Source organism: Centropristis striata, chromosome 21 (genome assembly GCF_030273125.1).
Source record: "Centropristis striata isolate RG_2023a ecotype Rhode Island chromosome 21, C.striata_1.0, whole genome shotgun sequence".
NCBI lineage: Eukaryota > Metazoa > Chordata > Actinopteri > Perciformes > Serranidae > Centropristis > Centropristis striata.
The window spans coordinates 9,303,098-9,326,694 of record NC_081537.1 but is presented as its reverse complement, the minus strand read 5'-3'; the positions used below and the strand labels follow the sequence as shown (position 1 = coordinate 9,326,694).

General features: G+C 40.3%; 1 protein-coding gene across 2 annotated transcripts in view; it reads left to right on the top strand.

Annotated features, from left to right (window-relative positions):
- Nucleotides 1-23,597, top strand: part of trrap (transformation/transcription domain-associated protein) — a 95,468-nt gene that overhangs the window by 39,077 nt on the left and 32,794 nt on the right. For both annotated transcript variants that reach the window (XM_059324373.1, XM_059324372.1), the window contains 17 exons: nucleotides 780-993; nucleotides 1,337-1,465; nucleotides 2,304-2,453; nucleotides 4,809-5,008; nucleotides 5,455-5,576; nucleotides 7,237-7,450; nucleotides 7,657-7,836; nucleotides 8,014-8,160; nucleotides 9,304-9,423; nucleotides 11,983-12,270; nucleotides 13,283-13,420; nucleotides 13,742-13,854; nucleotides 15,147-15,282; nucleotides 17,782-17,973; nucleotides 20,961-21,156; nucleotides 22,614-22,732; nucleotides 22,822-22,968. In XM_059324373.1, coding sequence (XP_059180356.1) covers nucleotides 780-993; nucleotides 1,337-1,465; nucleotides 2,304-2,453; nucleotides 4,809-5,008; nucleotides 5,455-5,576; nucleotides 7,237-7,450; nucleotides 7,657-7,836; nucleotides 8,014-8,160; nucleotides 9,304-9,423; nucleotides 11,983-12,270; nucleotides 13,283-13,420; nucleotides 13,742-13,854; nucleotides 15,147-15,282; nucleotides 17,782-17,973; nucleotides 20,961-21,156; nucleotides 22,614-22,732; nucleotides 22,822-22,968 — 2,805 coding nt within the window. The remainder of the gene's footprint in view (nucleotides 1-779; nucleotides 994-1,336; nucleotides 1,466-2,303; nucleotides 2,454-4,808; nucleotides 5,009-5,454; nucleotides 5,577-7,236; nucleotides 7,451-7,656; nucleotides 7,837-8,013; nucleotides 8,161-9,303; nucleotides 9,424-11,982; nucleotides 12,271-13,282; nucleotides 13,421-13,741; nucleotides 13,855-15,146; nucleotides 15,283-17,781; nucleotides 17,974-20,960; nucleotides 21,157-22,613; nucleotides 22,733-22,821; nucleotides 22,969-23,597) is intronic.

Below are 23,597 nucleotides of genomic sequence, written 5' to 3'. Positions count from 1 at the left end.
ATGGTCTGACAAACAAGGCTTTCTGTAGGTCTTATGCAGATGCACATACGCGGGCCCTTTCCCCCTGGGAGCATGCTCTACCTGCCTAGCCGTCTTACTCAGACTAATGAACAATGCTCTAAATCGGATTACCTTTTATCATCTCATTGTACTGGCACGGCAGTGATTAAGAGTCAGAGGAGTGGCGTAAGAGGGCAAGTGCAGAGGGGCAGCGAACATGCGTGCAAAACATGCACACATACATGCATAAGCCCTATCTGCATGTCTCCAGAGACAAGGTCCTATTCTGTTAATACAGTTCAAAATCGATACCAGCCTAATATCTACCAGGAGCCTTATCACAAGAGTCACCTTGTTCATTAGCCAAGATTAGTGCTATGGATCTGTCCCAGATTATCCTCTTGGCCCTGCCATCGTTGTAAACTGTGATTGCAATTTAGACAAAATTAGGACCCGATGTTGGCCATTGATCTTTGGTTTAGCAGCGATCACATTGTCTTGGTTCTTTTGTGTGAGAAATACCTCTGTGTGTAGTGTATTGATTTCTGAGTTGTCTGGAGTTTGTATGGAACAAAAACTTAAATGATTAATGCATCTACTGATGAATTTACACAATAATTTCTTTCTTGCTTTATCTTAGGGTTATATTCTTCTTTCTAAAAAGACTAGCCAGAATAGTTTTCTCAATATGGAGATGAAAATGATACTTATACACACTGACCTTATTTGTGTACAAGCTTATTTTACTCCACTGACCTACTCCACCTCTCTCCTCTCAGGAGCAACCGGCACAGGCGAACATCTCCAACATCTGCACTGGCCTGGAGATTCTCTGCTTCCTGCTGACAGTACTGCAGTCCCCTGCAATCCTGGCCCACTTTAAACCCCTCCAGCGGGGCATCGCTGCATGCATGACCTGCGGCAACACCAAAGTCTTGCGGGCTGTCCACTCCCTCCTTTCTCGTCTCATGAGCATCTTCCCCACTGAGCCTAGTAAGTTGCCAGTCCTTAAAGGGATAGTACTGATTTTTTGAAGTGGGGTTGCATGCGGTACGTGTGTGGTACTTATGTACCTCATACAGCCCTACCTAATAAAATCTGCACTGCCCCTTTAATCCCTAAATTCTAACTAGAGCAGCCCAGCTATACTCAAACTCAGGAAAGCACTGCATGTCTGAGTTGTTAAACAAATTAACTGCCTTCTGTGTTCATTGCTCCGTTGATTGATGCTTAAATTGTTAAGTTTGCTTTTGTCATGCCTTGTGCTAAAAGCAATGCATTGATTTAGAATCTCAGCCTTTCTTTGTTTGAAGCAAACGCTGCTCTCTCCCTGCAGGCACATCAACAGTGGCATCTAAGTATGAGGAATTGGAGTGTCTGTATGCTGCTGTGGGCAAGGTCATCTATGAGGGACTTACCAACTATGAAAAAGCCACAAGCAACACTAACCCCACACAGCTCTTCGGTAAGTCCTTCAGCTCTCCGCCTCTCCCTTTTTTCTTTTTTCCATTTATCCCTTTGTGCTCTGTTACTCTCACTTTGTTGCTCATAAACCCTGTGGGTTTTTTAAAACAATTTTTCACACTCCTACTCTATCCCTACAAAACCAAGCCACCTCAGTCACTTTTAGCAATTAAGCCAGTGAGTGAGTCGTTAAAATGCAAGCCGATGAGCCCTGCTGCTTTGGCTAACATCTGGTGTGTTTAAACGGAGGCCACAGTCCAGCGGTTTGGGAAAGGTTGTCTCGGGAAGGATTGCTGCTCTCGGCCACCATCCCTGTGCGAACATTACTGTTATCCTCCCAGATGTCAGAGAGTATTTATGGAAAAAGCTTACATTAAAGCTTATTCCAAAGGGACAGTTATTAGATTTTTCTTTCTTTTTCCAAATAAAGGGCCCTCAAGGTGACAAATGGCTATTGGAGAGCAGTCTAAACGCAATGCTGTTTTATACAGTTCCCCAAAATGGCAGTTGTGGTCAATAAAACCTATTTGGTACCCTGCTGTCACAGAGAGGTGGTGCTGATGTGATGGGGGGTGACATTTTAACATTTGTCTCCCCTCTGGGAAGCAGCAACAGAGAGGGACATTACTCATACCTATCCCTGCCTCTGTGACAAAGTTTTGTTAGATTCCCTCAAAAGAGAAAAAGTCCTTGTCATGCTGTGTGAATGAACACTAGCTGACTGCAGGTGTGTGTCTGTTACTGTGCCCCACAGAGGTTGAGGTTCTTGTCACATTATTGTATTTCCCATTTTCCCCCCTCCCTTCATCCTCCTCTCACCCCTTTCATTTGTCTTCCAGGAACACTGATGATCCTGAAGTCTGCCTGCAGTTACAATGCCAGCTACATCGACCGCCTCATCTCGGTGTTCATGCGCTCGCTACAGAAGATGGTGCGGGAACACCTGAGCCCCCAGCAGGCCAACCCAGGGGTCACAGAAACCAACACAGGTACATGGATATTAATTTAGTGGACATATATAAGGAAGCCAAACACAGACACATACACACACAAATACAGTCTACCGTCTATTACTACTAATGTTGGGATGTTATCTTACACATAAATTAAACAGAGTAATTTGCCAATACTTTGTGACAACTGTACAAAGACAGTATAACTCATGGTGAAACTAAAATTTGTTTTTATAAATTTAAACTGAATGAATGTAAAGATTGATATCAGTATATATGCTGTATACATGGCTTTGACTTGATCTGCTTCACAGCTCATTGACAAGCCGATAAAAAGACAAACAAAAATTAGATCATAACCATAGAAAAGACAAAAATAGTTTAAAAACAAATTTAGAGAATATAAAAAAAAAACATTAGACACCAATGCATGCAAGAAAAAAAGATGAAAATGTGATAAAATTTAAATTTACATTTAAAAAGCTATAACAGGTAATAATAACAATAGTAGAAAATAAGAGGTATAAAAATATATAAGATAAGAGATTCAATAAAATAGACTGATTTTACAACATCAACACGATAAATAAGTGAATTGAATAATATAAATAATATCTATAAACCATTCTTAATATAAACCCTTGCTGAATTGGTAGGTTTTAAGTTTCAATATTTCAACACCAGCTGCCTTAAGATCCTCAGGCTGTTCCAATGGCTCAAAGCATAACAGCTAAAAGCTTCCTCACCAAAGGTTTTAGTCTAAAATAACAACCATAACAACAAATTTCCATTTCCATTTCCATTTCCACCAGTAGAAAATATTTTCTGTTCTGACCCCTGAGTCACTAATAGAGCTCAGAGATCCACCAGACATCAGTTACCATTTCAGGTGGACTTATTCTTCAAGGCTGCCTTCTCAGCTGGCTGACATTATCAGGAAGGCTAGTCTGTGTACTTTCCCTAACCCTCATCCAACAAGGGGTTGTCTGTGTGTGAGGCCAGTTGTACACAAAACATACCACCCTTAAGATGACCCTACTCAGACGCAGTTAGAGCTCAGATATCCAGGTATCTCAGCCGTGTCTGGCTCCATACAAAGGGTGTATCAAAAGTTCTGTGTCAATGACTCTAGCTGTGTTATCAATAGCTGTTGTGGTCAGGGGAGATCCACTCTACAGATAGCCTGGTTTCACAGGGAATGTTCCTAAGCTCTGGTTCCCAACCTGTTTTGTCTCCTAGACTCTCTGGATAAAGCAAACAGATGGTCACCTTGTGCTGTTTTACCGTTAGTTTGAAATGGTAGACATTGTTAAACGCTGAACGTCTTGGCAACTTGCCTTATATGACAGGCAGCAATGGAGCCTTAGATTCTTTACAGGGTTTGATGATGCTTGATATTTTCAATGTAAGGAATATGGTTAAACTGGAATAAACACCTTCAATTGAGTTTCAACATAATCTGGTGTTTCAGCTACACAATAAGTCATAAACCAAAAATAGTTTAATTATTTGGAAATAAATTATCCTGAAATTGCAAAAAATAATTGGGATCAAAACATACAATCATGAACAGCTGGTAAAATAAACAAAATATCAAGATAGAGTGTTTGCTGTGGGTATTAAGGAATTCTGAAACTTTATTAAATGCCATTGCATTTTTAGTAACAGATTAGGTGTGATGATAAAGGCTTTGAGAGTTTGGAAATATTTGGTTTAGGTTTGTTTTGAAAGTGCTTGAATTTTACTCTTAAAAAGCTGTATGAAACGGTTCATCTTCTTCATGACTGAATCCACAGAGGCTTTCTGTTCACTGTCCTCTCTGAGCTTGGCTTCACCAGATTTATAGACGTCAGGCAGTACATAATTCCTGTTGCTACCTCTCAGATGCGAGGTAATGGCTGTAAGATGCTATCAGTGCTTTAAATTGGCCCCTAATGACTATATCAGGAAACACAGACATTTACCCTCAACCAGGCGCAGTTATAGTCACTAAGACCAAAGGCTATCTGACCAGCGAGGCCTTTGCCTCTCAGGATTGTCCATGCCTCGCTGATCTAATAAACTTAATTGAAGTAGTGCCATCCTGATTGTTTCTCGAGTCCACAGGTTGCAAAAAGAAATCTGATTGAAAACGTCTATGAGAAAATGAGCCTACTTCTCAATGGATTTATTACATCAGTAAACATTTTCCTAATGAGTTTATGCTCTCAATCGTTAGTTTCAAGACTTCTTCAATGCAGCATAATGTTTATTTTGTAAATATGGTCTAATTTAGAGTAAAATAGGTGATAAAGCAGGGTATGCATAGTCCACAAAACAATGGCTGACTGTGTCCACCTCTTTCTCTTGCCTCAGTCCTGCTTCTGACTGTTAACCTCTCTGTTCTCACAGTGACCAGTGAGCTGGTAATGCTGAGCCTCGATCTAGTGAAGACCCGACTGTCTGTCATGAGCATGGAAATGAGGAAGAACTTCATCCAGGTCATCCTCACTTCGCTGATCGAGAAGTCACCTGACCCCAAAATCCTCCGCGCCGTCGTCAAAATTGTTGAAGAGTGGGTGAAAAACAATTCTCCCATGGCTGCAAATCAGGTAAGAAGGAGGCTTTTCTCAGCAAGACAGAAGCAATATTAAGTTACACAAATACGAGCTGTGCAAACAAACAGAAATGCTTGATTCAGCAGATCATCATATTATTTCTTTGATAATAGCAGGTGTGAATCAGAGGACTGAATCAGCAAAGTACATTCTAAAAGGTGTGAAACCTTTGGACAAACAACAAGCAAAGCACATTTTCTAAACCCAGTTAGGATGACATTAGCATAATACCCACAGAAGTGTCTTTATTTTCTTTTAAGCTCTTGAAAGACAGCACGCAGTAAAAGGCTGAGCTGGACTTCCTGTTACAAGAACAAAACTGCATAGATTATCTGTGCTTTTGTATTTCCTCCCCTCTTCCTCTTCTATCTCTCTAATTTTCACCTTTTTCCTTTATCTCTACTTTCTAACCGACACCTCTCTTTCCCTCGTCACTCCAGATGCCCAACCTGCGCGAGAAGTCCATCTTGCTGGTGAAGATGATGACCTACATAGAGAAGCGTTTCCCCGATGAACTTGAGTTAAACGCCCAGTTCCTGGACCTCGTTAATTACGTCTACAGGTAATTACCGCCATTCATCACATGGGCAAATGGCCGTGCCGCCGCCGCCGCGCCACCCTTGCATCCATCTTAACAGGAGGAATGAAGGTCGGAAGGTTGAGGCGGGGGAAAGACACGGGAGGTTGGGTCAAGGAGCGAGATGTGGAGGAGGGGGGGTTTGAAGCAGGAGCAGCGTAACGTTCATCTTTTTAAAGATCAAAGAAAAGATAGGAAAAGATGGATCGTGGTGGATAGATGGAAATGGTTAGTCAGTTGGTGGTACAGGGAAGCAGAGGAATTAATTGAAGCTGTAAATAGAAAAAGAAGCTGGTGTGTGGCATTGTGTAGAAGGGGTCAGAAAGACAGCGGGTAGTGATAGAGATAGATAATGTGCCAGGGTCTCTCACAGGGCTACAGTGGTGTCAGGACTCAGCCAACTCCTGACAGGACACCCAGCAGGTGGGGGCCAGAGGGGGAGAGTGTGCCCTACTGCCCGCTATTCATCAAACCTGACCCTCTTTGTCTTTCTGCCTTCCACACATACACATTTAATCAGCTAAATGTACCCTGTATCCCTCCACCCCCATCTGTTCTTCATGTCAAAAGATTTAAAAATGAGCAGTAAAGCCTTGATGGACAGCAGGTAATGATAATGGAATGATAAAGCAGCTGTGCCAGAACAATGCATGATTAAGAGAATGGCGCAAATAGGAGCAATATGCAGCGATGGCAGCCTCGGCTTTTGTTGTTGCTTTCATCCCACCTTCCCTGTCTCCCTCTGTTATGTGAATCATACCCATGAGGCCCATTTAATGCAGCAGGATGATGTAGAGATGATGACATTTGTTATTTAAGTGTTTAATGCATGACAGTTAGTTCTTTACTAACAGTGGAGTATCTACATCAAAAGGTACTTAATTTCCCCAAATATTCAATGTTAACTTCCATCTTCTCAGACTACAGGGGTCATCAGTATTACATGTTGTTTAAACATGTTTGAAGCTTGCATTTAAATTAGTTTTCAGATATTTTTCCATTTAGTTTAAGTCTTATGTCGAAGGTCCTTGTATGTTCTTATCATATTTAGTCAACCTCATCCTGTTTTGTTTATCTTTAGTTTCGTTTTTTTGGACGTCTGGGTATTTTAGTGTTATCTTAGTCAAGTAAACCATAACTATTTTGTACAGTTTTTTTTCAATTAAACAAAAACAAAAAATCCCAATAATATTTAATAATATATATATATTTTTATTGACAGATTTTGGTCTAATTAAAAGTCCTATTTTCTTTCTATTCTTTTTATTTAATTTTTTAGCTTTATTTCAGGAGTGAATAGACATTTACATTTGTTTACATATAATATTCTTTATACTTGTAGCATTCCTGCAAAATGTATGTGTTTTATAGTGGATAACTTATCATTAAACAGGTAAATAGAATAATAAAGCCTTATTCATTTTGTTTGATATTGTCACTTGTTTTTCACAATTGAGCCATAGTTTTGTCTCTTGCGTCAATGCAGTGACTACTTTCACTACTTTCAGTTACAGCAGCAGCTCTAAGTGGATTAAATGTTTTATTTTCAACAAAATGTCAGTGTTCTGCTGTCATGAATCATGCAACTTAAATGACTAAAAGCTAGCATGCAAGCTTTAAATGTTTTGTCCATGTTGTTATTCAGGGATGAGAGCCTTTCAGGAAGTGACATCACATCCAAGTTGGAGCCAGCCTTCCTTTCAGGGCTTCGGTGCACTCAGCCGCTGATCCGAGCCAAGTTCTTTGAAGTGTTTGACTCCTCCATGAAGCGGCGAGTCTACGAGAGGCTGCTCTACATCTGCTGCTCTCAGAACTGGGAGGCCATGGGCAGCCACTTCTGGATCAAACAGTGCATAGAGGTAAACAGAGTGCTGCCTCTCATTTCTCAGTCAGCCTTTCAAGCCTGTTATCCAACATTTGAAATAAAGCACTACACAATTCTTCTTCTAAATTTTTTTTTTTGTTTCAGCTCCCCTCTTGTCATGCCCGCCAGTTGTCATGTCATTTACTGTCACTGATCTTAGCGTTTTCACCTTTTCTTTCTTTCTGTGTGTGTGCTTGTTAGCTGCTGCTCGCAGTGTGTGAGCGAAACACCATCATCGGCACCAGCTGCCAGGGATCCATGCTGCCGTCTATCACTAACGTCATCAACCTGGCCGACAGCCATGACCGCGCCGCCTTCGCCATGGCAACGCATGTCAAGCAGGAGCCGCGTGAGAGGGAGAACAGCGAAACCAAGGAGGAGGTGGGACACACAAATACACACAGACACACCACAATGAGTTCAGAGACATGCTCTCTCTCATAAATTAGCACATTATCCCATTAGGAGTGTGTTGTGGTCCTGAGAAAAGATGAAAGCCTCGCTTCTGCTTGTCAAAGCTCTCCCAAAAGATGATTGTTTTCTTCTCTTCTCTGGCAGGATGTGGAGATAGACATAGAGTTAGCACCAGGTGACCAGACAGCCATCCCCAAGACTAAGGAGCAGGCTGAGAGAGACGCAGGCAACCAGCTGCACATGCTGACAAACCGCCATGACAAGTTTCTGGACTCACTGCGGGAGGTCAAGGTGAGGTTCTGGAAGCAGCATGTACTCTGCCCTACGGTGTTCTGAGGGGCTGACGAGGCTGATTGGGCTTTGGCAAAGCTGGGGGGGAATGATGTCTCCAATCATTATGTTGAGGAATTGTCAGAATTTCTCTGATTACCCAGGGGCCAGTACTTGCAATATTAGAGAATGTTATTTAACTTTCCCCTCACCTCTTCTGTTTTTCATGATCCAGAGCCCTGCTGATTTTTATTCTAGCTCGAAAACGAGGTCCTGATTTCAACCTGGAACATGAGTTGAATACAGTAACCACCCAGTTGGATAATCGGCAGTACTCTTGGGTCTTAAGCAGGCTTGGAATTTCGTCATTTTAGGGGCAAGGCCATTTGGCCTTCCTGTTCACACTTATTTTAAGGGCACAAAGGCCACATGACAGGGCATAAAGGCCGTTTGGTTAAATTACGCTGGTTTTACCTTTCAGATTAATACCTTAACATTCTCATTCACCAAGAAACATTATTGCACAATATATTAAATATATTAGAAAGGACCTTTTTGGAAAATGACAAATAAACCTGTTTTGAAAAGACGGCAAATGCATATATTTTGAAAAGATGGCAAAATGAATCTCCTGCCTGAGTTCATCTAAGAGTAAGGAAAGAGAAATGCCTCCTCCTGCCATAAAAAAGGAACCTGCTGAGGTGAAATTTACATCAGCTAAATGTCGACCCCTGGTCCCTGAGGTAGGGAAGACGTTAGCGCTATCCCAACTAGCTAGCTATCGCTAGTTTTCATGACGCAAAAATGTAACGTTAACGAGTCGACTTTAAATAGGCAAATACAATGGTAATTACCTATCAATAGTACTTTCTATAAAAACGTAAATGTTTAGCTCTGTCAAATACTACCACATACTTCAGTCACAACATATGAAAACAGCTTGTCCCGGGAGTGGGTCGGGTTAGCGTTGTGTTTACTGGAACTTTGACAGGGGCGCAAAGGCCACCTTGGCCGTAAATTGAACATTTTTTCACAGGGCATCAAGGCCAGAGTGCGGGGCAACGACGGCCATGGCCGTTGTGAAATTCCCACCCTGGTCTTAAGGATTCAGAACCATTGGCTTTCTAAGTCAGCAGCTGTCATTTTGTTTCTGCTCTGTGTTAGACGGGGGCTCTTCTGAACGCTCTGGTCCAGCTTTGTCACATCTCTACACCTCTGGCGGAGAGGACCTGGGTTCAGCTCTTCCCTCGCCTCTGGAAGATCCTCTCTGACAGGCAGCAGCATGTGAGTATAACTTACTGACTTAGTAATTCTAGTTAAACCAGAGCAGAGAAGCATAGAGCCAGCTCAGGATGCAACAGACAAATAAACTCGTAACAACACTGGTGATACCAATTATACTGGAAACTTTACCCCAAAAAGTTTTTCAATAACTGTAGAGTACTAACTTTGATTTTGTTCCCCACTTAATTTCAACAAAACAAATGCTTAGAAGGTTGGTTAATTTTTTCATTTCTGAATGAAAAACTCAACAACAAATCCTTTTTCATCAGTCACTTCTCCTCTGTCACTCTGCTCCTACTGCTGCTGTAAGGAGCAGCTTTCAGTTTAATTGTACCATCCGGTTGTCTGACTAAATATTGATAACATGTAGTGTTTTAAAATGAGAGTTTTTTTAATTGGTAAACATGGGCACTAATATGCAAACAAATGAATAACAAAATATTTATATATTAAAAAAGAAGAGCAAAACAACAGTGGCAGCAGTTGTCAACTAATTTAACACTTGTATTACTGAAGGTTAAGATTATAACCAAGTCATCATATTTTCAAATATTCTGAATATTCAGTAAGATAAAGAATTGCATGCTTCTTTGTCACTTGCCTGAGGATGTTTTTTAGAATCAGCAACAACACAGTGTTCATCCAGCTTAAGAGGAAACATTTCATTTTGCATGTTGGGTTTTGTTAAAATATTTTACATTTGCATGATATAGCTTGCGTGAGCTTCTGCATGAGCTACACAGTATCCAAGTGTTGACCCTATTTTTAAAAAATATTAAATGTGTCCCTTGTTTGGAAAATATAACCTACTCTAACCTGAAGTCATAAAGATAGATTCATACTTATATCTTCTCCTCTCCAAGTATTTTTCCTACAAATACATATACACCCAGCCACTTCTTATATTCTTTTCTGTATCTTATCAATGATGCAAGCACTGTGAGACTGTGAGCAGACTGTGACCTTGACCATTCTGTTTCTGTCTCAAAACGTGCAATTCCACTTAATGAGGACAGATTTATTTATGCTAAATATGGAAACGAGAAAGCAGAGGGGGGAGAACGCTGTAATGAGTTTAACGAACCACATGCATACGGAATATTTTGAGACTCGTTGAAGGGCCTTGATTTGAAGTGATTGAGCTCTTAAACATCTGAAAGATGCAGTCAATAGCAGGATGGCTTCAAAATAATGACATTTTCTTCCTGTGACAAGCATGAAGTCACAAATATGTCACATGTGTTTATTCTGGTGGCCTGCCTCAGCTCTGCGTTTCATGCCACTATTACGCCATATCAATTTATGTTGGAAATAGAGTGATTACTGGTGCTCAGGCTTTGTATCTCCAGGGGGATTATTGCATAGGAATGATAGAAAAGCATATTCTTCTTAGGGAGGATTTTGACGACACATTGGCCCTCTCCACCACCGGCCTAATTAAAGTGACCATCAAGGCATTAATTATTCCATGCTGTCAACGGGCAGTGAAAATTATATTCATTACCAATACATCATTTATTTCTGAGTGTGTGTCAGTCATGATTATCGTAGCACTAACTCCGTGGTCACACTCAAAGTCTATTCTATCCAAATGTGGCTGTTCTAAAAGGCTGTGATTGCTGAGTGGTCTGTGCCATTCAGACAAGAAAATACGGTAATGCTTTTTTGCATTGTTTTAAAGATGATTTTTTTAAAAGTAGTTTGGTCAGCATATTACCTACATCAGATTTTGGAGAAACAGATAGAAGTGCTGACATTGAAGCTAAGAAATATACTGCAGTGGACGGGGGGGCAGCAGCAAAACATATTTTAGCCACCTGAAAAAAAAATCAATATCACTTTAAGTGTACACTGAAGCTGTTACATCATCTTTGCGGTCTTCAAACACACCAGAATTTAGTAATTTTATCTTCCAGAACATTGGAGTAACTTGATTAGTTAGTGTTGGTGTTATTGTGTGTGACTTTGGTGATTTAAATGTTTAGTTACCAAAGTTATACAATAACACAAACTAAGTCATCTGGGTGTGTGCTGGGTTTGTAGGTAATACACTGACTGTGGTTTAGTACAACATAAAACATACAACAAAAAAACTTTTGAACAATCCCATTAAAATAAAAATGGAAGTGCAAAATAGACTGCATTCATTGAAAATTTTGATTGGGTTAAATGGTGTAATCACTTATATGATATTTACATTTCCTCACATTGACTTTGTACATACATGTACGTATATAAAATCACAATATTAAAAAAAAAAAAAAAGTCACACATGGCTCATTTTCCTTTGGAGTTATTGGACTTCCAGGAATCCGTTGGTCATGTTTCTTGTGGTCCGAATACACATTGCTGTACACAATTTGTCATTTGCCCCTTCCCTGTCATCTTCCCTGTTTTCTCTTACTTCTCTTTCCCTGTTTTTAACAGCTCTTACTGGAAAAAGGGCATCACGTTGCATCCCATACATGCAACAGAATGCCTTATCAATATGCTGTATCAGTGCACTGCTGCTTAAGTGAAACTGGGTAGTTGATGAACTCTTTCCTCTCTCCCCTCCAGGCTTTGTCAGGAGAAATGAGTCCTTTCCTGTGCAGTGGCAGCCACCAGGCCCAGAGGGACTGCCAGCCCAGTGCCCTAAACTGCTTTGTTGAGGCCATGTCCCAGTGTGTGCCTCCTATTCCCATCCGCCCTTGTGTGCTCAAGTACTTGGGCAAGACACACAACCTCTGGCTGCGCTCCACTCTAATGCTGGAGCAGCAGGCCTTTGAAAAGGGCCTCAGCCTGCACAGCAAACCCAAGCAGAGCACAGAGTTCTACGAACAGGAGAGCATCACACCACCTCAACAGGTAATGTATTTCCAGCAATTTCATTTTGTCTGCTTCTGAATATTATTTCTTAGTTTCTTTTGTTCAGACAAGGTAAGTAGGAGATGTTTTTACCTGGCGTGTTTCGACTGACAACTTCAGTCTTCTTCAGAGGTGTCAGCTGATCGCTGTGACGTGTCTTTTTTTTTTTTTTTTTGTGGAGTTCCTCATAGGGCGTGGTCAACCTGACCACGCCCTATGAGGAACTCCACAAAAAGACACGTCACAGCGATCAGCTGACACCTCTGAAGAATCGAAACATGTCAGGTAAAATCATCTCCTACTTACCTTGTCTGAACAAAAGAAACTAAGAAATAAGGTAATGTATTTGATATTACCTTGCTAATATCAAATATCTTTTTGTTTTACTTTAGGCCATTATCAATATCCACCAATACTTCTTAACTTGACAATTTTCAAACTGAGTAATGTTTCCTCCAGGACTGTTATTTTTCTGGAAACATAAGTTTATATATCATAATCTGACACCCTAGGCTACAAACTAAAGAAAGTCTTTTAGGGTTAGTTTCGTACAAAAATGCTCTTTTTTATTTATTTATCATTTTTTCCACTTTGTTTTATTTGTTAAAGCTTGGCAAGGCAGGTTACAGCAGCATCTAAATGTATTTTATCAGCCAATCCTGAAATGTGTTATACATAAAATTAATCAAGCATTATGTTAAGGAAATAAACCCTTAATATTTTAACAGTTTATAAAATAATTTAAAAGCATGAGAAATACAAATTGTGTCATAAAACAATATATAACAAATGATAAACTTCTCATTCACAGTGAATCATCTGGTGAAATATTTGCCATGTGTGCTATGTATTTGTGTGTCTCAGCTTCATATTTAAAGATGGCAAATCTGCCTCTTCTCTTGTTTAAACTAGAATCATCAGCAAAGCCGCTCTCATTCAGATCACAGTTTAATCACTGCAAATGTTTCAGTTTGCTCTGCTGCCATCCACATTTTGTTCTACTTGTCTATAGGAGATTTTGGACTCTCTAGCAGAGCTGTACTCTCTGCTCCAAGAGGAGGACATGTGGGCCGGCCTCTGGCAGAAGAGGTGCAAGTTTCCCGAGACGGCCACTGCCATTGCCTACGAGCAGCATGGTTTCTTCGAACAGGTAAGGGAAAGGAAACCACTGGCTGCTTTGAAATGTATGTATGGTCTTACTTCGTATATACTGATTCCAGTTTATTGGGTTCACCAACCTGCAAATAAATCCTACCTCCATGAAGGTGTTATTTAACTTTATGGGCTGTGATTTGTGGTGCTGTTAAATTATATTGCATTTTACTGAGAAGTGTTTCTAATCTTATGTCCACCCCATTTATATCAATGACTACAGAATAAAGGTTGTAGCAAGTTGCGTTAAAGCAGGCACTTAAAACATTTTTAGCAGCCTTAAAATTTTGTATAAAATTATTTTTTCGTGTCCATTCAGGCCCAAGAAAGCTATGAGAAAGCAATGGAGAAGGCTAGAAAAGAGCACGAGAGGAGCAACGTCTCTCCGGCCATCTTTCCCGAGTACCAGCTCTGGGAGGACCACTGGATACGGTAAGATGTCTGGATCCCAGAGAGCAGTCTTGTGTTACACATCAGGAGAGTCAGCAGAGCACAAAACCATAGTGGATTTTTACTTTAATACCTTCATATATATACCGTCTACCATTGATTGTTCAAACCAGATAGCATTTATTCCATTCATCACATGAATAATACAGAGGGGCTTCCAGAAACCACAATATATGAAGAATATAATGAACAAACTGAATTTCTGTGTGATATGTATATTTTTCTTTCATAAATCTGTCTATTTCACCTTATTCTTTGCAGCCCCAAATATAATTTTTTTTTTTTTCATATATCGATGTGGCAAAGGTGTCGTTACTGGGAAAATATGTATCTGTCAGCAGGGAAATTTCCATCAAGTCCACTTTTCTTCGTGATGTATCTGAAATTAAATTGCTTCTTAATAACTTCCCACAGTGGAGGTTGACCACCAGGCCTCACTGCAGAACCGAATGACTCTCCCAGTTGTGTGCCTGCCTATTAAAATCTCATTATTGTTATTTTACATAGGGTCCAACATTAATTAAGTTTATTTTACTTACAATATTTGGTGTATTTCCCCATGCAAATCATTTATACATATTACTTTTTTTGCAGATGCTATATATGTATTTGTAGTGCAATGAATGTTTTTTTTATTAGTGCAAAACAAAACTGAACTGACTTCACGTTTACAACAATAAAAGAATGGGGACAAAAAAACACATAAATACAAGGACAGAGAGAAAACAAGGTGATGTAGAGAACTTGACATTATACATCTATAGATAAAACACAACAAACCTAATGAGGACAAAATAGTCATCATAATAATATAGTATGAATAAAAAAATATTAACATCTTCATTATTTGGGGAAATCTGTTAAAAAAATACATATTGTGAAAAACAAGTAATGAATAAGCAATAAAAATGGAGGTGTGAAACAATGACAAAATAAATAGTTTGATATTTAGAAATGTCAGCTATTTTAAAAACCAATTCATAAACTCAAAAGCAGACGCACAACTTCATGAGTGAGACTAAGAAACCCCAAGGGGCCTATGCAAATGTGAAAAACCCAGAAGGTATTTTCAAAAGCCAAAACTATAACTAGTGAGTTTCTAGCCAAGCAAACCTCCCACAGCGACAGCTCCAAATGACATTCTGTGAATTGGACTAATAAAAAAGGAAACATTTTATCGTTAAAATGTTGTTTAGCTCAGCTGCAGCACACTTAAAAGCATAAACTGTTTAAAGTTGTCTAAACTTTTCCTCTCCCTTGTTTGTCATCTCCAGCTGTTCTAAGGAACTGAACCAGTGGGAACCTCTGACAGAATACGGCCAATCTAAAGGCCACTCAAACCCTTATCTCATGCTTGAGTGTGCTTGGAGGGTTTCCAATTGGGCTGCCATGAAGGAGGCTCTGGTACAGGTGAGGAGGGCGCAGTCAGTCACCATGTAAAAATGTATTCTAACTACACACATAAGCACACATCTGCAGACAGGAGGGCTCTCACTGTCTCCCAAAGTTCCCATGAGTTCTCACTAACACAATCACAGACGCAGTGGAGCCTCTTGGCCTGAACCCAGCCAACCAGAGTCGTAACTCTCCTTTTTTCATTTGACTCCTGGTTTCCGGTACAGTACTATATATTAAGCACAGGCCTCGTGTCAGTGTGAGGTATAGTAACTTGATATTGGGCCCGTCCAGCCGCTTCACAACCCCACGCCCCCAGGGAGAAAGAGCGAGCTAGCCGTAAAGCTGTGAAAATGCACTTCAGCTGTTTGCTCTGTTAATTTATTGGCCTCATGTTTCCTAAAACAAAGTGTAGACGGGTGGCGAGCGCGTGATAGTACCTGACATATAACAAATACTCCTGCTTTGCTCTTTCAAGGAGACTTGGAACCAATCCATTGAGTCGCTCTGTCCTAAGGTGACACCTAATTAAATTGTCTGGATGGCAGCACCAACTCCGCTATATCCCCTTCTCCGCGCTTCATCCCTTCCTTCTTCTGTATGCCCATTTCTCTTTCTTTTGTCTCTTTCCTCTCCAACTTCTTTACTTGGTTTTCTTTCTTTTTTTCTTCTTCTTACTACCCTTTCTACTTCCACCTCCATCTCTTCATCCCTCGCTGCAGCTCTGGTTTTAGCGGCTAATATTTACGACAGCTGTGTGCGTGAATAATTACCCCGGCATCTGCTGCAGGGTGATTTGTTTTATGGTGGGGGAGAGGAGCAAGGCTTTCAGTCGCCTGCCCGCCGCTCACCAGCTCAGAGGCGAAGTCCAAATGTCCCCACTTTCAATTAAAGCCGGCTCTTGATAAGGGCGGCCCTGTCTCCGGGATATTCATCAAGCATCACCTCTGATAATACGCTCTGACTGAACGCTGTTTTCTCCAACATTGGAAGAGCATACACAAATACACACCTATGCTTATTTCTTCACTTGCTCTTTTCACTTTTTCTCTCATTCTGTCTTTCTCTCACCCACCTAATAAATAATCAACACACAAAACAAACAGCAAGACCCCAGGTTTGACGTATCATGCTCCCCAGGGCTATTGTTTGTTTAGTGTTAATGCACTCAGCGTTTTAATCAATAGCAGGGCCTTTTCCTCTCCTCCGCCTCTGCGTCAGACTCGTCGGGTTGATTAGTCATTAGTACAAAAGTCCTGCCACAACCATTCAGAAAATGAATTGGAAACAGCATTGTTGTGTGTTTGTACTAAATTATGCACGGAAAGTGTCATAGGCCCTTTCCCCTCGGATGTTTTCATTTAATTAAAACTGTCACACTCCCAGCGCTGTGAAGAGTGTGCGCTATTCTGCTCGACATCATACGGACAAACACGCTCAGACAAACAGCGGGCCACATACACCAACTGTGCATCTGTTTCTACACATTATGTCATAAATTCCACATTTATTTTGGTGTTAATTTTTGAATGAATCTTTTTTTAGCTGCTACTGTCTGTCAGGGAGTCAGTCAACTGTTTCCAAAAGTAAACACCTTCACTGCCGATTTGTCATGACACAACATAGAATAAAGAGGATTTCATAAATGTGTATATACATGTATATGATTATCTTACACAAGATATTTGTTGAGGAAGTTGGCAGCCTCGACCAGTATGGATTTTGCAGGAAAACTGATGGATTGCTTCACAACATAAAATGGCAAGAAGCCGTTTCCAGCGCAGGCACAAGTGAAGCTTGCTTTTCTGGAGACGGCAGATGGTAGAATAAGTAAAAGACTGATGAAAGAAACAAATTGCAACATATTAATGCTCTTCAAATGAATGTAAATTAGCAAAACTCCCATTTCCAACAGCAGCAATGTTCTTGTGCATCATCTTGATATGTGGCAACGACCGATATTAAAACCCCTGCTGTCGTGAGACTGAGCCTCCTGATCATGATCCTATAACTTTAGCAACAAAATTTGTCTTGAAAGTTTGGAAAATGCTTAATTTTATGGATTCAAATTTATAAATATGCTTTAATTTGAATATACTCTGTAAAAAAAAAGATTTTCAATGTAATCTGCTGTTGCAACTACACAGTAACTCATGTAAACCAGAAATATTTTAAAATATAAAACGAAACAATCCCATTGTCGAAATTGCTTTTATATTTACACTTTAGAAGTGATGATAAAAGGCTGATCAAGAGTCTGGATATTTTTGGTTTAGGTACCTTCAAAGTGCTTGAAAATGGCTTGAATATTACTCCTAAAAAGCTGTAGAAAGTCATTATACCAGGGTATGTCAATACATTTAAAAGGGGTATTTTCATCTTTAAAAATGTTTATCGTTACCTTAACCATTAACATATTAAATAATAATATATTCATTAATTCAGTTCTGTAGCCACAGTCTTATAAATACAGGTTGAAGCATTACAATTGACCTTTATGTGTGAATTTTCCAGGTGGAACTGAGCTGTCCTAAGGAGATGGCGTGGAAGGTGAACATGCACCGTGGCTACCTGGCCATCTGCCACCCAGAGGAGCAGCAGCTCAACTTCATAGAGCGGCTGGTGGAGATGGCCTCCAGCCTGGCCATCCGCGAGTGGAGGAGGTTGCCTCACATTGTGTCCCACGTGCACACGCCGCTGCTGCAGGTCAGTGTGCAAAAAGCATGAAAATACTTTTTTTTTGTGTGGAAAGGCTCCAGTTAAGACTGACGTGGCAGTTGGGAAGAGAAAGAGTAGCGAAGGGAAGTCAGTTTATTGTGATAAGAACTTGAAGAGATGCATGACAAGAGATCACCGGTACCCCTGAGACGTCGTTGAGTAACGCAGATAACGGCCTCTATCTCCCTCTCACTCCATTTTTGTAAAATTGAGATAGATGATTAAAAAAAAATCAAAAACCCTTTAAGCCTCTTTGATTCCACCACGAGAGATTACAATAGACAGGGGCAAAGATGAAAAAGGAGAAGGAGAAAATTGAAAAAGGAAGAGAGTGAACGAAATCGGGGGGGAGAGACAAGAAGAGGAGAGAAGAAAGAGAGTTAGTTTAGAATAGCTGTAATTACTTCCCTGCCATCAAGATACCATTTGATTAAATACCTGCAGCAGAATTACATTTACATGATGAATGGGACGGTCTGAATGAAGGTTAGAAATGGGCCATCAGCTGATATTAACAGATAATTGTGAAAAATATTGTATTGCCTAATTTATTTTGTTTTGGGAGATTTGACTTCGGAGTGGGGGGGTTAAGTCTTCAGCACAGCTCTGATTCACTACATTTATCTTTTCAAAATGGGTATTTGAATTGGGTGACTACGTTCTTTGTTATTGTGTGCGTGTGTGTGTTTTGGCGTGCGTGTGCTCGCATATGTGCAGTCCAATTATTTACCCTAGCCGAGGGAAAACAAGCTATTTATTCCTCTACCCAGCCAAGCGGCCTGTTGTAAATCTCCATTCCAAACTCTATATCTCACATTCACGACTCCATGAGCCTCGGAGAATGAGAAGCCCAGACTCTGCAAATACAGAACGCTTCAAATACCATTTGAATCAAGTTATCATCAAATCCCAGCTCTTAGCAGTGACTGGCGATCAATGGATTATCACCCACACTATCGATTATGAGGGTCGGCATTAATATTGATTGATGAGTAGTTATAATGGAATGATTGATTATATGTTCACAAAGCGGCTTTGGGCCAATCAATGAGGCTTTTTTTTTCACGGAATGAAATAGAAGCCCTCGCTTATCATTTTCACATTTTCCCATCTCCTTTTTTCTGTGCCATATTGGAGCAGATTAGCCATTGAAGTGATGTAGGAGGACAAAATGATTTTCCCCTCAGAATTATTTTGGTGGCATAAAAGAAATATTGCTGGTCTGTATTTCTGCATGCAAGTTTTGTTTTTTCATTTATTTTCCCTTTTTATTTAATCATATTAGACTAAAAAGAGGAAATTTAAATCATATTGTGTCATGTCTTCCTACATTATTTCATCCTTTTTTGTTTATTTCTAGTGTGTTATTTTAGTTTGTTAGCATGTTCTATTATATATATATATATATATATATATATATCTCATCTATTTCTGTTTGTGAACATGTTTTATTTCCCTCCCACGTTCCTATTATTGTTGTACCTGTTAAGTCACTTATGTTTTTGCACTCACGAAAAAGGAACTTCAGTGCAAAATGAACATAGCAGTTTCACACAAGTGAAATTAAAGGGAACAAAATAGATACATATTTTTAGCTCTAAAGAAAAAAAGTGTTAATGTTTTGCTACAAGAGGCTATGAGAAGGCGTTGCTTTTCTTTCAGGGCTGTGTTAGAGATGTTTAGGTCAAACTGGCCGTGGAGCTTAATGTGTTTGGTCGCTTTGATCCATCTGGTTTGTGGAGGCTTTCAGCCGACGGGATTGTTGAATATGAGTCCTAAGCCAGTGACCTAAAAGACGACAGCCTCAGCATTGTCTTCTGTCTTCATATGTGTCTATAGCCTAACAATAACCCCTCTTTTTCTCTTCTTTTATGTTTTTACTTTGGATGCTTTTACCTTATAGTCATTTTATCCATTAATGCATCAGTCTCACACTTTGCTTCTTTGTGCCATCAGCTTCCTTTTTGCTCCTTCCATCTAGCTCCTGATCTTTGTTCTCCACATCCCCAGCACTGTCTTTTCACCTCCACCTCTTAACTCAAACCTGATCTCCAAACACAGCATGTCCACTTTCTACCCATGTTGCCATCTTCTTATCTGATCCACCTCCTTTCCCTTTTTTAATTAAATTAATTTAGATACTTTAGGGAAAGTCTGCTACATTGTGTGGTACACCACACACTAAGGACAGCAAGAAACTGCAATTAAACAGGACTTATGTCATAGAACTTTAAAGCAAGCAGCTTAATAGAACAGCTCATCCTCGTATCAAAATACATATTTTTCTTCTTACCTGTAGTGCTATTTATCTATTTATATTGATTTGGTATGAATTGAAGTGTTGGAGATATCGGCCTAAAAGATGTCTGCTTTCTCTCAAATGTAACAGAACTTGATGACACTTGATGCTAAGTGCTCAATTAATCTTAGCCACTGTCCATATTCGAGAAAAGGCAGACATCTCTAGGACTGATATCTCCAAACACTCACAACTTGCATCAAAACAATCTAGATCAATAAACACAACAACAGGTAAGAGGAAAAATATGTTGTTTTTTTATTTTGGGGTGAACTGTCCCTTTACAGGTAATTTTGGACAATTTAGATCTTTAACTTTAAAGTCACCAGTCTCTGATTGAGACACCATGTGCAGTGCAAACTGAAACGGAAATTGGCATAGTGGCATATAATTGTTGAGATATGTTGACAAAATATTAACAAGATTAAGGGCAGCTGGTACACGGTCTGGACTAAATCTTTAAAGCAGGCCTGGGAACACAACATATTAACTGTAAACCAAAAAGTTTGCAAGCACGAGAAGCCTTTACCATTTGTCTGCTGCTTCAGATCTGCTGTCTCGTATTCTTCATAAAAGTTTTAAGTCGGAGTCAACGAGTCAAGTGAGCGTGGTCAAGACACTGTATGAAAGATGGAAAAGGGTCGAGAGCAGATTTTTACTTCTAATTTCCCCCCAGGCGGCACAGCAGATCATTGAGCTGCAAGAAGCGGCTCAAATTAATGCAGGGCTTCAGCCAGCTAACCTTGGCCGCAACACCAGCCTCCACGACATGAAGACTGTGGTGAAAACATGGAGGAACCGACTGCCCATTGTTTCTGATGACCTGTCCCACTGGAGCAGCATCTTCATGTGGCGCCAGCACCACTACCAAGGTAAGGCCCCGTTTACACGAGGACGCTCGCGGGTAAAAACGACAAAATATTTTATCGGAAGTGCCTTTCGTTTAGACGGTGACGGCGTTTTTGGGGCTTAAAGAAGCAAAAATCTGAAACCACCTTCCAAAGTGGAAAAGTTAAATACACTCCACCATAGCGTGTTCGTCTACACTGCCAAGACGCAAAACTCTGCTCAGATCTTCTCACGTCACGTATGTGTTTACGTCACATACATGCTCCAGTACAGGAAAATAAACAAACGTGGGATTATTTCCATGCGTCGGACCTTCAAGCTGCTCTGGCAGCTCTAATAAACTTACAGGAGTCTTTCCACCAAATGTACAGGATATGTACAGATAGTATTAGTGAACAGAGAAGGATCTGTAATTACCTCCATCACATTTTGGATGCAGCAATTCGTCGGAGGCGAGCCAGACGGCTGTGAACGAGACCTGGGAGATCTAGTTGATGGTGGAGAACTTTGTGGAAGGAGTAGCTGATGAAAATGTGCGACGTGAAAACTTCTGCATGCCCAAAGATGCTCTTATCGCTTTAAGTGATGCCGCCTGGCTGCATACAATCGAATTTCACACACTTTTGCGTCACCGTATGCACGCAGATTTCCTCCCGAAAATGGTTGTCTAAAAGAGGAATAAAAAGCGAAGACGCAACGCCACTTTTTCGTCTTCTGTTCAGACCGTCCTCGTGTAAACATAGCCTAAGACACGCCACTCTGACAGACCCAGAACTGCCTCTAACGTTGACACCAGTGATAGTGAAACACACATGTCCACATGCATGACTTTTTCCACATTGTACTTGCATTACAGGGTGCCACTCTCATGCAGACACACTCTCAGATTGCTGCTTAGGTATCCACTAGTTCCACAAAGGGGTCTTCTTTAAAAGGCCAAGAGTTGCAGAAACCCCTCAGGGTCTCTGTACATTTCAAATGTCAGCTCGCTAAAACTCTCTCTCTCTCACTGCAGGACATACACACACACACACGCACACACACACATATTTACCTTGCTCAGTGCTCTCTCCCGCAGTGACTTTGAAACCATTCAGGGAGGCAGCCACTGCAAAATGTGATGTCTCAAGCAAGTTGAGCTCCAACTCGCAGTGTGAGGCGCTGAAATAATGATAGCACCGGTTCTGCAGCACCATGCCAATAAAATCCACTTCATTTATACGTGACAGCCTTCAAACTTATGTTAAAGTGAAATGGAATTTTCTTGATGAAATTCATCGCCATGGCCCATTTACCGTTCAATATGTTTAGTGTCCCCAGTGCCCTCCTCTGCATTACGACAGCAGAACTTTCAGAGTGCTAGAAGATCATCAATGTTCATACTCCTTTAAGCTCTCCTCTTTTCGCCTACTTCTTCAAATATGACAGTTGTATGAATAAAGAAAATCTTCATTCATTACGGTTTTGTCTCTGTCCACAGCCATAGTGACGGCGTACGAGACAAACACTCAGCATGACCCAAACAACAACAACGCCATGTTGGGAGTTCACGCCTCAGCTTCTGCTATCATTCAGTACGGCAAGATAGGACGCAAACAGGTACGTTTTTAGACTAATGAGCCCTTTTTAGTCGGATAAACATTAAGTTCACCATTTGTTAAAACCATATCACACTGTTGTCTCCACAGGGTTTGGTTAATGTGGCTCTGGATATTCTGAGTCGTATCCACACCATCCCCACAGTGCCCATTGTTGACTGCTTCCAGAAGATCAGACAGCAGGTCAAATGTTATTTGCAGCTGGCTGGCGTCATGGGCAAGAATGAGTGCATGCAGGTAAGATGGAATATCATTGTCTACTATAAATCAAATTGGAGAGTCCCTATTTCTTATTTATTTATTTGACTTCTGCTCTAATGGATGCATTTGTAAGCATAAACTTAGCTAAGCTTTTATCTTGTCCATTATTTCATTTTTCTTTTATTAGCGCAGTATAACATGGGACAAGGGCGTAGGACAATAGATGTATAACAAAAACCCATAGAACAATTTGTGCAAAAGACAAATAACATTACAAGAACACAGTAGACTTTAAGACTAACAGACATCAGCACTGGTGCAGTGCCTCAGTGTATATTGAACCTAGATACTTTTTATATTTTACAGATGACAACGTAATTTTCCAGTAAATAAAAAACTTGCAATGAAAGTAAGTCAGTTATCAGATATCACCATAAACAATAGTTTAAAGATGGATGGAGCTACAACAACCGGCAGTAGTTGCATGTAATTAGTGTAATTTCAATACATTTGGGTAACAGAACTGTTTGTTAAAACTCTTTCCATAATTAACGGTACATTACAAATGTCAGTGAATTAACAAGTGTGTTTGTCATGTTCTTGGTTTTATTAGTTTGTGAGTAACTCATAAAATATTTTATAAGCTAAACCATTCTCTAGAAAGA